The sequence below is a fragment of the Haliaeetus leucocephalus genome, unplaced genomic scaffold (genome assembly GCF_000737465.1).
Source record: "Haliaeetus leucocephalus isolate CR32 unplaced genomic scaffold, Haliaeetus_leucocephalus-4.0 Scaffold906, whole genome shotgun sequence".
Taxonomy (NCBI): Eukaryota; Metazoa; Chordata; class Aves; order Accipitriformes; family Accipitridae; genus Haliaeetus; species Haliaeetus leucocephalus.
In genome coordinates, this window is record NW_010973342.1 from 2,478,738 (window position 1) to 2,494,561 (window position 15,824).

Here is a 15,824-nt window from a genome sequence, read left to right on the forward strand (position 1 = left end):
ATGACTGGGCAGAAAGTGGTGTGCAGGATTGTTGCAAGGTAATATAACTGAAGGATCGGTTTGCTTCTTGAGGGAAAAGAAATCACTGTGAAAGGAAAATAGCAGTAGGGCTGAACTGGAAATACGAAAATGTAAATTCTGAATGGGAGGAACAAAGTTCAAGTCAGCGCAAGGGGAATTTCACTTGCTAAAACGAGATCTGTTAAGTTGCCTCAGAAAAAATTGGCATCCAGCAGTCTGAGTGTACAAACCTCTTTCCTGGTAACAGTCACTGCCAAGAGAAAAGTAAACTCTCATTTGCTGCAGTAAACTTCTGCGGTCCAATCCCTCTTTTTTTCACCTGATCCCTCCAGTCTGCCCCAAATTCATCTTCCTGTCCTTCTGCACCACACGTGGTGGCTCTTTGTGCATTGCTCCTGCTGGCTCAGCAGCTCCCACCCCACCCTGAGACAGGAGAACCACCACTGGGCCCGTCCTCCCAGCTCTCACCTCCGCCACCACGGGCCACCCGGGCAACCACTGCCACCCCACCAGCACCTGGGGCAAGGCAAGGGCCCTACCTACCTTCACTGGAGGTTTGCATTTGTTTATGGCACTGTATAAATGTTTTATTATGATAATGTAGATGATAATTTTGCTGAAAGCTCCTGGCATCACAGGAGAGTAAGGGTTTTCTAGACGTTTTCACATAAAAAAAGAACTGTTTCTTTATTCCTTCTTTTGACTCTCTCCTTCACTTCCATCCTTCTTTATTGAATAATCAGGAGAGCTTTTCTCACACTGCAAAAGAATAGGTGAATTCAGTTTTAGATGTGGGGTAATGTGGGCTACCCAGCCTCATATTGCCCTGGTTTAAGGCAGGAGATGAAGCGTTCTGTACATCTAAGAGGCTTTTTAAAGAACATGTTGGGATCAGTTGCTGTGTTTTGCTGGCATTTCTGCCAGAGTCTCTGCTTCCAAGTAATTTTTGAGTACGAGAAAAAAGAGAACTATTCGTGGGATGCTAAACAAAAATCTACTTTCGTACATAGTTCAACATGAGAGTCTTTGGAAACAGCACTGAGCTGTCATTGATAGGAAACTTCACTTAGGTTCTTTTGTGTTGAGATGTGTCACATATGTAAAAGTAGTTTAAATTTTACTAAATTATTTGTTATTTAAGAACCATCTTTTGTTCATATTAAAAATCTTTCCATTGTATTATTTTATTTCTATTCATGTCTTTTTTTTTAATCTTAAGTGCCTCAGTCACATCATGCGTGTTGCCTACAGCATAACTGCCATGCTTTACCAAGTATTCAGCGTTGCTCTGTTACTCTCATTTTCTTCAGTCTTAACTGGATTCTTACAGAATTTGTTTGATTTTTTCCTTAGAGTTCTACAAGTTATTTTCTTGATTTTTTCTTAATTTTTTTTTTTAAAGCCGATTTTCCCCAAACTCATGTTTTCTTGACATTTTGGTAGCTTTATTTAATATTCACTCCATTGCCTTAGTTATTTTTCCAGTAATAAGGTGACCAGAACTGGATACAGTCTCCCAGTTAAGTACCAAGGTCATAAAGAGTTTACAAGTTTTCAGTCTCCGTGACTAGATTTCATTTCATATGTAGTCCCAACATGTGCCTTTATGCTCCTATATCCTATTGCAAACTCATGTCCTTTTTTTCTGTTTCCTAAGCTTAGTTCAGTGTTGCTACTTCCTGATTTATTTCTTCTGTTTAATATTAGTGTTAAATTATTTTCCCCAGCTGTGCATTTTTTTGTCTGAGAAGTTTGGAGTGAAAAAGCCGAGAAAACTGAAAGCAAGCTGTTGCAATATAGACGCCTGAAATTCCTGAGATGAATGCAGAATGTTATTACTGTTGAATATTTAAGTGGATCTGTCCACATAGATAGATAAATTAGTGTTATGTACTATAATAGACATGAGCTTTGTGCATGATGGTACTACTTCCTATGTAACTGCTCTAAATTATATCTGATCCTCTTTGTGCTGTGTTATGCTTTGTCCAGCACACTGGACAAAACAGTTCTTAATTCTCTAGGTACCTGAGGATTATTTTTTAGATTAGTTTTTTTTATGTTGTTTCAGTCTTTCATTGACTCTTATGCAGATCTTGGAAAATCTTTAGTTTCTTTTTTCCTTTCCTTTTTTTTCCTTCTTTTCAAGAAGTCATTTCCCATAAAAGTCAAAGCACTTCACAGCTTTTGCACATTCATGATTTTGATCTTCACTAAGCTGGTTTGTGCTCTGATGACCTGTACCAAAAGGCAGTGACTGACCACCTCGGAGTGGTGGGATACAGCATGTTGATTAGTATTCTGCTGATAGATTACTGTTAGTGAACTTTCAGATGCATTCCTCCCCATCCCCGGTATTAAACTCTCTTGGCCAACTTATTGTTTGTAAAATAGAAATGATGGAGAAATTAGTCATTTTGTATCTTATTTTTTCTGCAGGATTTACAGATAATCAGTACAGATGAAAACCAGGTATTTGTGGCTGTTCAGGAGTGGTACCAGACAGACACGTACAACCTGTACCAGTCTGACCCGCAAGGTGTTTACTACTCTATCCTGCTGGAGAACGTCCGGAGCACAAAGCAGCCAGAAGAGAACGTCCTGATAGATATTCTGGAGGTAGGCCTTTATCTCTTCCAATGTGTGTAGTCAGTGAGGAGTTTTAATTTTTTTTTTTTTTGACTGACTATCAGTAATTTTACATTAATATATTTTCACAGTTACCTTTAATGTAAAAAGACTAGAATTTCTTTCTTATTGATAGTGCATTGTTACTACTTACATGTTTCCCTCTTACCCTGCTAATGTGCTGTGCGCTCTAAGAGCTAGATTCTTGGTATGGTGTTCCATGGATGTACAAAACCTGAACTGGCTGAGGGTTTATTTTTTTAAGGTATTGAAAAGTGAAGCTGGCAGCATAGTTTATTATTGATGTAAGAAGTTATGCAGCTGCCTACGTACAGCTTTTTTCTTCTAGGTGACTCAGTGATATACTTCTGGACTTAGAGCAGGACATCTTTTAGCCAGCAGGGCCTTAAATAGTAATCCTGCGAGCCTTGTGCTACGTTGTGTCAGCTCTGACAAGCAAAGAACCGACAAAATTAGGTATTGGACAGCAAATCCACTTGCCTTCTGTACATCTCTTGTGCCAACAGAATTTGCTATGAGACAAACTCTCCTGTAAACAAATCTATCTTGGATTTTAACATCAGTGCACTCGGCAAAATAAAAACTGAAGAATATAGTGTTTTAGAAGAATAGCACAAACTGTTATTAATTCCATTCCTGCTGATGACAACATTTAAATGTAATAAGGTGTACATTTGCTCTTGTTCTGTTCTTTCTTGTAGCACGTAGGACTGGCCATTTTCAACATATTAAACTAATGGATCTTTGGTCTGACCCTGTTTGGCCACTGTTACACTCTAATCAGCCTGGTGTTAGTTTAAAAAAACAAAAACAAAAAACAACTTTATAAGTGCACCAGACTTCTTTGGTTTGTAGTAATTCTGGATACAAATCGTACACTTACAGAGCTGTTAAAAGCCTGTAATTAGACTCTTCCTGGAGGGGGAAAATGATAGTAGTTTTTTCCCCCTTACCTCCTCCATCTTTGTTTAGCTTTTTCTTTCCAAATGGCTGTAGTAAAACAAAAAGGTCTATCACTACCAATGATTATTTTCTAGACTCTACATTTTTAGAAATGAGGCTTCCTAATGAGTGAAGCTAAACAATGTGTGTAGCCACATTCCCACAGGGTGATTTATTGAGAGCATTAGTTTGCAGCTCTTTGCTCCTGGTCACTCCTGTGGGATGCAAAGCTAAAAGGGAGTCAGGTGCAATCTCTACTCCCTGCCTCACCTGTACCATGTAATTTCAGATAAGTTGTACAGAGGTGCCACTCCTGGCTGTCCTTTTGTCTACAAGAGTTATTTACTCAATTCAGTTTCACTGATTATTTCAGAATTTCACGATGTTACTGAGGGCATATTTGATAATGCATGAGAGAGAGAGAGAGAGAGAATTCCTAGATTATTGTGTGTGCTGGATTAATTTGTACGATTGCATTAAAAAGAAAATGCGCACATGATAAAGAGTAATTGAAAGACAATACACATGGAGCCATACAATTCAATTTTTTAGAGCTATTTTTGGAATAGAGTTGCATTATAGGAGAACACTGTTATTTGCTTGGAATAAGAAAGCCTACAGCTTCCAGATAGCTTGTACGATAAATAATTAGTGTTCATCATCTTTACTGGAATGTGATCAACTACTCCTACGTACAAGTAATGTATGGGTTATTTGCACAGTACAAAATAGCTAATAAATATAACGCATTTGGTCTAGTCTGGGTTTTCTCTCTGGGCATTTTAATGCAAGTATCCAATCTTGGGAAGAGGAATCTTCAGTGCAACACAGAGACAGTCCTCAATGGTTGACAATTTCTCTTTCCACCAGTGCATAATTCTCCTTAAAATTTGCACTGTTCATCTTCATTCTCCTATGCTGACCTCACTTCATCTTTTAGTTATACATCCGCTATAAAATATTTTATAGGTTTCTACCTGCCTGCATTCATTTTCTTTTATATGCTTTATCTTTTTTTTTTTTTTACTGTATTTCTTTTCATGTTGTGTGTGTTAAAGGGGTATAATTCCCAAATACTTGTTCAAAGAAGGAAAGACAAAGAAAGGTAAAGTATTAAGTGACTGTCCAAAAGGAGCATGCCTTTGAAATTGTATCAGGTGCTGCCAGTGTGAACCAGCCACAAATTTGACATAGGCATATCTGCAAAGTGGGCATACTAATGCAGTACTTCTAGATTGGATCTTGTTGTGACTTCTCATATAGGTAAGAGTTACACAAGTTGCAGTACATATTCTTCATGCTTTTCTTCCCAAACAACAAATCACTTATATTTAAAGTTTAAGCACAAACTTATATTACATAGCAGTATTTTTTGTATTTCAGTAACTGCTGCTAATAAACACTGTGGGGCCATCTGAACTGTGCTTTTTGCTACCGACTAGTATAGAATATTGTTTGGCTGTAAAATCAGTAATGTTAACAATGCAGCAATTAATGTGTCACAGAATACATAGTCATAGCAGAAAATTCATTTAGAAAATAGGTTTATAAGGTACAAAGTGCTTTTCTAACAGTACTGGTGAACTAGTAACCCCTGAACTGTTTTGGAAAATAGGTGCTCTGAGAACTAATCCAAAAGTCCAAGGAAAATCAAAGGAAAGGTACTTTTGAATTTCCTTGTGTTCATCTGTCTTGGGTAGCTACTGGACTGTTTATCAGAGTAACTGAACACCCCACAATGTTGAAATGCCTTCTTTTCCATAGCACCTTATTATTAATGTGAATCTCTTCCCTTCTTGGTAGAAAGATAATAATCTCCAATTTTTGATTAGGGAACTGAGTCAAGGAAAAGAAAGTACAGAAGAATTTGGGTGCCTCAGCATCCCAGTCAAATCCAGAAGGTAGATTTGACATACAGCATTTACAGTATTTACAGAAAGAGTCAGGTGTATATTTACATAGGTCATAAGACAAATACAATAGAAAATGCTACAGAGGGTGTGGAGAGTTTTAAAGCTGCCATTTTTTACACACCGTAATTTTATATTAGTTATTATTTTTTAGGCTAATGCACCACTCTGAACATCATACTTCTGAACTTGCTTTGAAGATAGATGCCTGAAACTTATTTATTATTTCAAGCAGGGTTTATGCCTTTCATTCAAAATACAACTGCTGAAGTGCTGGTCAGCTTTTATCTTTTAGAGCAGTAGTGAGAGAACTTAGAGCAGTAGTGAGAGAAGTTAACTGAGACACTGGAAGAAATTTTTTTCATAACCTTTATGGGTCTGGTAGATTCAAACACTTACATCCCATATTCTAGAGAGGAGAGGTTACCCTCGTGCTGGGTTAGGTTAGAGATGGGAGTGGGAATGGAGAAAAATTTTAGCCTGACTCCCGTTGAATGATTATATGGAATGATTAAATATTCATTAAACAAGAATGAGAGAAAAAAAGAGAGAGAGGAAACAAAAATATTAATGATGCAGCGCTGGTTTTGCCATCCACAAATGTAGAGGGAAACCTCAGCTGCAGTCCCTGATCTAATTATTGTTTAAATATTTAATATTGTGTTCACTGGAAGAAAGGCATGTACAGAAATTGAACCCCAAGTCTACCTTCCCACGTAAATGTTTGAACTACCAGGTTTTTTGTTCATATTCATGGTTGTGCTGTCTCTGGAAGGTAGAATATATAATAAAGCCCCAGCAAGTTGAAAATGCTTTGAAAGTAAAGAAAGCAGGTTCCTCATTTCTTTCCTTCCCTTCCTTTTCTCACCTGCACTGCAAAGTAGTTGACTTTTATAGTATGTTTGACTTGGAGGTGATTCTGAGCTTCCAGCATCCTGGATAAGCAAGCCAACCACACATGCATGGGGTTTTAAGGAAGAAGGAGCTCATGAGAGAGCAGAGTATTAAAATGTCTGTACAGAATTTGGCTATCTAAACTTAAATATATTTCCGAGTTCTAGGCTGTTACCGTAACCAGCAGAAAATCCTTATTTTCTGTAGATTTGGGTCAGTTCCTTAGGAAAAAAGCATATGTTTTATAAACAATAGGTATCAAATCTGTAGTCTGCTGGAAGGGATGCCTTCTCTTCACTCTAAGTGCAGACTTTTGTTAAATGAATGTCAAAGGGCGTTAGTACCTGCTAGTTGGAAAAAAAAAAAGGGAAACAGTTTTTCAAATACAAAATAAATAGTAAGTCCAGGAACAAATTATATCAGCAAGAGGCAAATATTCCTGATCATGCAAAGACCTGGCTCTCTTGTGCATTTAGTTGTAATGAATGCTTCCGTTTTGTTAAATGTCAGCACATAAGCAGATTAGAGAGCTGTACTATGCTGGAAATGGTATATGTGTTGATATACATTGTCAAGAATTTTTCAGAAATTCAAGAAGCCTCATAAATAATCACAAGGGAGACAAAAACACTCTTAAGGAAACCTTCAAATTTAGTACAAGATCTTATCTCATGCCATTGGTTGGAATATTAACACATAACGTAAAAGTTGGGGCTAGGACTAAACATATTAGAAGTGCGATTACTGTCAGGTTGCTTCTAAAAATTATCCCCACTAACTTTGACAGTCTGAGTTGTAATAATTTTCTAATACAGATTGTTTTGAAATAAAAGAACTAAGTTTGCCCAAGAGAAGAGATAGCCTGTAAACTTTTTTTTTTCTTTTTCCCCCAAGGTTAAACAGGTGAAGGGAGGCTAAATGTGTGGAGGTGGACTGGGTGTGGAAGCATTTTGGATGCTTGAGAGGTTGATTAAGCCCTCACAGTTTCTTCCCTGGATGATCTGTCTGCATTTATTTCCTACAAAAGGCAATTGTGCTTGCTAATTCAGTGTTATTTTAAAAGATATTATATTGTATTTTGTTATTGTAACCTATTTGTGTACTATTTTTATGACATGGGTCACGTGACTTCAGTGTAAAAGTCAGGTTGCTGTTATAAATTGCTTACATCATTTGTAGAATAACATTTTAGAGCTGTCCATATTTAAAAAAATGCAGAGCTGTAATTTTAACAGCAGTGTACAGTAAGGCCATGCTATTGTAATTTTTGTATTTTGCTGTATAAACTACATGTAATTCGACATTGAGAGAACTGTATATCCTTTTAAAATACATTTAGAAATACAAATCTGTTGGTAATTGTCCTCCCCTTCCGCCTTTCTCCCTTTCCTCTTATCCTTTTGCCTTCCTTATTTTTTTTAAGGTATCATTCACTTTTCTAGTGGAGAAACTACCTGAGGAGCCACAAAAGAGCAGCTAATCGGAGATAATCCTTGTTGAAAAAAATGTGTATGTGCTGGTCATTAACTCCCTCCTGTATGCTTCAGGTCAGAGGTGTCAAAGGAGTCTTTTTGGCCAACCAGAAAATTGATGGGAAAGTTACAACTCTGATAACCTACAACAAAGGCCGTGACTGGGATTTTCTAAACCCTCCAGACATCGATATGAATGGCAAACCGACAAACTGCAAACCTGTAAGTCGCTCTTTTTAGCCTATCCTTTCTCTAAAGTGCACGAGAATTATGTGTATGGTAGGATGTGCAGGAGTTCCAACAGCCCAAGAGCTTTGTGCCGAGTTTACCAGCCAAACTACTAGGCAAATGCACTTGCATTGCCTGAGCAGTGGTTTCACAAGCTGTTAGTCCAGTCATCTTGTAGAGTAGTCAGGACTCTCTGTTGCACTGCATTTCGTATTTTAGATCACTTTGACACAAAGAGGACATTTTTTCTTGTGTGTCAACCTCACAACCCAGTTCAGAATAATCATGACAACAGTCATTTGTGTCTGGATATAAGGGGCACATCATCAGTCAAATAGAGCATACCAATGCCTTCTCCTTTTCCATCTTTCATAGTTTTGTTTCATCTTAAACCAAGGTAACCCTTGGTTCCCTGTTAAAGGGAACTCTTGACAGTTGCTTGCAAATAAACACCACAGTTAACTGCGTGAAAAAGTCCTTTCTTTTTGTGAGATGATGTGATTTCAGTTTGTTTAGGTGCCCCAGCTACCCATAATATTTTGTTACCTGTGAGGCTGAAAACCTTGTATTTTTCTCACTGACTCTCTGCTCCTGGGGACTCCAAGCTCTGCATTGCTGGGCAAAATAAATGCTTTTATTCCTGCCACTGCCATAGCTTTGATCCCTCTCCATGTAGCAGAAGTGGAGGGCTGGAGCTGCTGGCTCCCTTTTGAAGAGTTCAAGACCATGCTACGTGGTTCAAGCCTGCAGGGCCTGATCCAGAGCTCTCTGAGACGAGTGGAAAGATCGCAGTGGCAGCAGCTCCCGGGCGGTGCTGGCACCCGCTCCTGGTAAAGCTCATGGCCAGATTGCTGTGAGCTGCATGAGCTTTGAGTGCTGCTTCAGAAAGAGCAAGAAGCAGTAAGTTGCTTAGCAAGGAGAAATGATTAGATGTATCCAAAAGTCATTATGCTGTTTTTCATACCGCTTTTTTTCTAAAAAAGAAATTTCAGTACAAACAGTTGGTTTTAATCATCATTTTACCAATTACCTTGAACCAACAAACATGCAATACTTGTTGCTGCTAGTTAGCATTTTTAAGCAATTATTCTGTCAGAGGGTTTTTTTATACAATAATTTCATCCTGACTTCTTTGAGTTTGGAGATCTTTTTGTTGAGATGGTGGCACACTATGCAGACATCACCAGAGATTCTTGTTAGAAGGCTAAGGTTGGTTTTTCGGAGTGGAATGTGGCTCCATGGGAAACAGCCATTCTCTTTCTCTACAAAGACATACATTGCTGAAGCTGTCTCTGACTGGGCTTTCATTATTGTAGGAGCATAACTGTTACCAGTTATTTTTCAAACCTGTCGTCTTCTTCTTTTTCTTCCCCCACAAGCCTGATTGCTACCTTCACCTCCATCTCCGCTGGGCAGACAATCCCTATGTGTCAGGAACAGTCCACACGAAGGACACTGCACCAGGGCTCATAATGGGGGCAGGTAAATGCATGACATTATTTTTTAAGACCTGAAATGTGGCAGCAGTTCTTTGTAGATCTAGTCTTTTGGTTTATAACAATACCATGCTACAGACGTTGCCAGAATAAGGCTTTCCCTGCAGAATAATCCTTTATGGGATCTCTTGATCAAACAATTTAATAAAAGTTAATTCATGTCCCAGAGCTGTGTCTTCTAGGACAGACCTGTAACAGTCGCCTGGATACATTATGCTTCTCTGTGCTGTGTAGTAATATCTCCTTCCCCATTAGTGTGGTGTGGAGGAGTGATGGTGGCTGAAGGACTTGTCCTGCATTCTTTTTCTCTGGAAGTGGGGTGTAGGGCCTCCAGCATCATGAATAGCCCAGCAAATCCAATAAACTGATGTAAACAGTGGCCAAGCCTTTGTTCTTTAAGCTTAGATACAGATAATTTGTCTTGTAATTTTTATGAATTCCTTTCTGCCTGAAGAGAGATGAAGTGAAAGAGGCAAATGTGTCTCTATGTTGGGAACAATGCTGGTTGTGGCTTCTCCATTATAACACACATATGGAGCCATGGTTCTGTGAAGTGGCATTTAATAAAAGAAATTCCATTGCAGTGTTGACTACTCATCAAGAAAAATATTCACATAACTCTGTTTTACTTTGTATCCTTGTGATTCATCTGTTCATTTAATTTAATTTTCTGTTTCTTTGTTTCAAAATTATTGAAATGTTGACTGTTCTAAGAGCTTTTTTAAATGGCATTATTTTATTTTTATGTTATGGATTATGTTTAGGTGAAATACATACATGTACTGCTTCCCTTTTGGTAAAAGTGTAGCTGTTTTTAATCAATAATGGTTTCTGCCTTAGCTTACACTAGTCTCTTATAAACAAACAACTTACTAACTGAAAATTTCCTGAGAATATCAAGGTGAGCATATTTGGTGTTTAAAGAGAATGATGGCTGCCATTACTTCAATATAACTGAAGATTTCAAGTTTCCCCCTACTGTAAATGGAGCTTAAAGTATTTTACTGGAGGCAGACCTACCTGGTGAAATGCTGCTGTGTTTTTATTGACACAAATGAGAATAAGAATTTATACAGTGCCCTTGGAGATATATTTCTATTATGTCTTTAATTCATATTCTATGAATTCCAATATTTCAAAAAATAACTTCCATCTCAGGGATCTTCTTTTTACATAAAGGTAGTCCTATTCTAATGTGGGTTCTTAATTTTAGCCTCATCATATTGTACCTGAATGCCTTCTGGTAGCAAATTAAGCAATGAAGTTTAATTAATTAGTCCATTACTTCTATTTCATTTTTCCTCTGTCCTTGCATTATAATCTGATGTGGTGAACCAATATTCGTTGAGATGTTGGGTTGTTTTCTTTTGGTTGGGTTTTGTGGAGGCTTTTTAAGTGCACTGTTCTCTGAGATCATATTAGGGATGGCAGGTTGAAGAAGAGTATTTTGCCCTTAATTCCTTTCTAGAATAGGGTGAGATTTTATTACTGTGACATTGTTTTACTATGCCAGGTAGGTAAACTTGTCAAGAGCTTTCCTCAACATGAACATGAGGGAGTCTTTCATGACATCCAGGTATCATTAATAATGAACTAATATGTTAAATCTGACTGGATGGTGGAGCAACCTATAGTGTAATGGAAATGGTAGAGAGGCATGCTCACTAATAGCAGCTGCCTAAAAAACTCAGAGGAATGGTGTGAAAGTGGGAAAAATTTGCCCAAGAGTAGTGCAGAAGTTTCTTTCTCTGGCAGAAGGTCATGTAGTTCCAAACAGAGCCAGGAGACTTATTTTGGAGTCTTAAAAATCTTGAAGAGCAACTGCATCCCCTTGCCAAGAGACGACCTGAATCAACTCTGATTTTGACTTACATTTACATTATTTGGATGCTCAGGTCATCTGGATTCAGTGCACATGCTCAGTCTTATCTGGCAAACCTGATATCCTTGTAAACTTACACTTCTTATCAGAAATACTATACATACAATGAGTTTGAATTTCTTCTGGCGTGATCCTTGAAACAGATAATCCTATGCAAATCAACAGAAGTACTATGCTCTTAGCACATACAGAAATCAGATTATTTGGGCCACATCACACACTATTGGAATTTTACTGTTAGATTTAGGGAGAGCACATCTTCTGGAAATGACTGAAGATGATAAAGATCTGTGAATGTCAGTTGATCACAGTGTGTCTAGGAACCATCAGTGCCTTGTGCTGTGAAAAAGGAAATGTATTCTGAGGGCAAAGTAGGTAAATAATTGCCAATGGAGAGAGGGAAATATTAATACTCTGGCATAGTACTGTACAGCAACCTTTTTAATAAGAATGTGTACAATTCTGATCATCAATTTTCAGGACCAGGTGCTAAGAAGGACTACTTGGCAGTTGATGGAAATAGAGAACATTTACAAGAGGAACCTCATTAGCTGAGAAAAAGAAAGGGCAATAAAGAATATGATATTTTTCCTGAAAGTGTAACCGTGGGGTAGAAACAAGTGATGTAAACAAATGGATAAGAACTAGACATTAGAAAACAGTTTCTAACCATAGAGCCATGAAGTTCATCCCCTCAATAAAGGCAGTGTGGCTATCAATCAAAAAGGAAAAAAAAAATAAATTCCCTTTAACATGGAGTTTGGCTACTTTATAGGAAGCTCATACAACACAGCTGCTTGTGGTAATGAAAAACCTAACCTGTGACTTAAGGATAGTTGAAACTCAGAGCACAGAGACTACTGAATATTGTTTTAATTTAAAAAATAATTAAATAGTGAACAGCATTAACTCCTAGAGCACTTGGGAAAAATGCAATAATAGGATGTTAAAATTGCATCTTTTAAAACTCATACTTACAAATAAAAATTCCACTCTATTAAAGTTGCATAAATAGTTCTAAGGAATGCATATTTTTAGCTTATGTATATATAAAAATTGTTCAGACAGAATATTAAATTTTATAGCTGCATATTAAAGTGTTCTTTTAAATAACTGCTTTGCTCCATTTAAGAAATGTAATAGGATTTTACATTTACATTTGATTTTCGTGCATTTAAATCTTGGCAGCAGCTTCTATTTCTCACAGCATCAGCTATGAAATGTGTGTCAATTGATGTGTAAATTTTTACTATAAACTTGTAAAGGACTTTTCTATGAAAAATGTTTAGAGAAGTGTAGATTTTTCAGGTGCTAGTTTACAATAATCGTCTGCTTAGCTTCCAATCCAGATGGCAAATCAAGCAAGCAGTAAATTCTGCACATTCACACGAATTGAGGAAGTGCTGGAAAAGTTCAGTTTACTTTTTGTCATATCAGGCTCAAATACATTGCATACATTGTGATAAATTTCTATCATTTTTCACAAAATTAGCATACCATGATGCCACTATAAAAAGGATGAGGGAACAGGGAGATGATTGAACATTTCCCAGGGCATTTTGGAGCGAAGATCCTGCAATTCCCTTGGATTTTTCTTATGTCAACATATTCCCCCATTCTGATGGGATGAATGACTCCCTTAGCCCTCAGCTGAACACATCTTCAGCTTGCCAGGCAAAAACTGTCGATCTGGGACATTTAAACACAAATTGGTTGTATGTTTGTTCAACACTGTAACTACAAGTTTACAAACCATGAAATTTTTGCTTATTGTGCATTGACTGAAGGGATGTTATGACCGTATTTATTACCAGTAATCTAGGCAAGGCACATCTCTCTTTTTGGAGTAGGTGTCTGCCTCTATGCTAAATCTAAGTGGCTGGAAAAGATTTTCCATATTAGAAGCATTATCAAAGTATTGCATATGGAGATTGTTTCTTCTCACAGTAAGCATGTCTAAAGTCATGTATAAAAATATAGGTAAATGTAGTGATAAGTAGCACTTAAAACATGTAAATTAATAGTAAACTGTAAATGAAACTAATCTCCCATATTTGTGTGACCCAGTAGGAACCTGCCAAAATGCCTGAGCAAAGACAAACTTATAATTACTCTTGAGACCTGTATGTGTTTTTCACAGCTATACCACGTTTCCAGAGAGCTTGGCTGGCCACCAGTCATCACTAAAATACATCTCTTTCTTTCACATCCCTGTGCTACCAACTGCTAAACTGGCATGTGCAAAGTTACAAATAGCTTGAAGAACTATGCTGAACAGTAGTTAGTACCCCTGTATTCTAGTTTTTGGGACTGGCACCGCTGCGGGGATGGAACGTGTAATTTTACCCAGTGACTTTAAAATTAGCCTTTACTCAGGACAAGTAAAAAAGCAAAAGAGGAATTCCTGTATCCCAAAGCACAGTTTGAAAAGGTTTATTAGGATGCAAGTAACAGAAATTAAAAATTACTATGCTTAACCAAAAAATCCAAAATGCAGGCCAAAATGTTTCCTTTTGTTTCCTAAATTGAAGAAGCAAGGTATCAGAACATAACAACAGCAGAGTCATACTAACTCAGGCCAAGAGTCCGTCTAGCACAGTATCCTGGCTCTGTTGGTCACAAAAGCCTTTGGGGAAGCATTTAAGAACAATTCAGGTTTATATGGTCCCCCAGGCCATGTTTAGGGGCAAGGCACACATATGAGACTGTTTATGATAAGTGCTATGGTCAAGACAGCACCAGGTTTACCTCTCCTAACCTACAGAGCTCAAGAAAACAATCGTACCTTGGCCTTCTACCCTCAGACACATCCATCATGACCAGGGGGCATGCCGCACACATCCTCAGTTTCATCACATGAAAACACCATTTTCATGGCCTATAACATAACCCTCATGTTATTTCAGGTAATTTGAACTGGGGGGGGGGACGGACGGGGGGACACGACACGACACCCCACAGAAATACATCTTCTGGCCATGGCAACACCACCTGGGGAGAGACAGGGCTGAGCACTATGTGGTGTGAACATGGTCGGGTCATGCCAACTGGCCTCGGCTGCAGGACAGTCTCTGGCCTTCCCTTATTTCATTTATGTGTGGTGTTTGCAATAATACCATCCCTTTATTAGGGACAAAGTATGAACCTCTAAAAATGCCTTCAACAGCAATATATTTAAAATTGGATGAGAAATGTAGAAAGCAAAGTTGAAGCAGTAACTGAAGGGTCTCCTTTCCTGTTCTTTCCTGTTCCTGTCATTTAGCTACAAAAAGAATATAAAATAATATAAGACGAACTTGAGGAGCTTCTGTATAACAAACAAAACTTCTTGAAACTAGATGGAAAACTTCTTGAAACTAGATGGCAAAATACTCTGTGTCATGTCAAAGGAGTTTTCAGGCCATTTAGATTAAAAAAATGATGTTAAAAAAAGTGATGTTAAAATGATACTATTTATAGCTCTAGCTAATATTGCCTTGTCGTGGTTTAACCCCAGCTGGCAGCTAAGCACCACACAGCCGCTCACTCACTCCCTGCCCTGGGTGGGATGGGGGAGAGAATAAGAAGAGTAAAAGTGAGAAAACTCATGGGTTGAGATAATTTAATAATTTAAATTAAATAATAATAACAATAAGAAATAAAAATCTAAGGAAAAGGAAAATAACAAAGAGAGAGAAATAAAACCCAGGAAAGACAAGTGATGCAAATGAAAACAATTGCTCACCACCAACTGACCAATGCCCCGCCAGTCCCTGAGCAGTGCCCCCCCGCCCAGCCAACCTCTCCCCTATTTATCTGCTGAGGATGACATCCTATGGTCTGGAATATCCCTTTGGTCAGTTGGGGTCAGCTGTCCCAGCTGTGTCACCTCCCAACTTCTTGTGCCCCCCACCCTGCTCGCTGGTGGGACAGGGTGAGAACCAGAAAAGGCCTTGGCTCTGTATAAGCACTGCTCAGCAATAGCGAAAACATCCTGTGTTATCAACACTGTTTTCAGCACAAATCCAAAACATAGCCCCATACTAGCTACTATGAAGAACATTAAGTCTATGCCAGCCAAAACCAGCACAAGGCTGCAGTTGATTACCCATTTGAGATGCAGTAACTTTTTCAGTATGAACCTGAATTGCCTTCAGTGTATTAGATTACCTTTACTTGTTACCACAGATGGATTTTGAGATGTAATACAGACCCACTAAAATGACAGAAAAGTTTCCATGTTGTGGTGGCACACCTGAGGAGTTACTGCAGATATTTACAGCTGTAATAAGGAGCACAGATTTTAGTGTGATTCGCAAGGCAAACAGCACACTGATGTTTGTGGCTGTGC

The 15,824-nt window shown here is 38.1% G+C and overlaps 1 protein-coding gene across 1 annotated transcript in view; it reads left to right on the forward strand.

Annotated features, from left to right (window-relative positions):
- Window positions 1-15,824, forward strand: part of SORCS2 (sortilin-related VPS10 domain containing receptor 2) — a 571,075-nt gene that overhangs the window by 495,108 nt on the left and 60,143 nt on the right. The window contains exons 11-13 of the mRNA XM_010583547.1: window positions 2,461-2,640; window positions 7,964-8,110; window positions 9,496-9,598. Of these exons, the coding sequence (XP_010581849.1) occupies window positions 2,461-2,640; window positions 7,964-8,110; window positions 9,496-9,598 (430 nt within the window). The remainder of the gene's footprint in view (window positions 1-2,460; window positions 2,641-7,963; window positions 8,111-9,495; window positions 9,599-15,824) is intronic.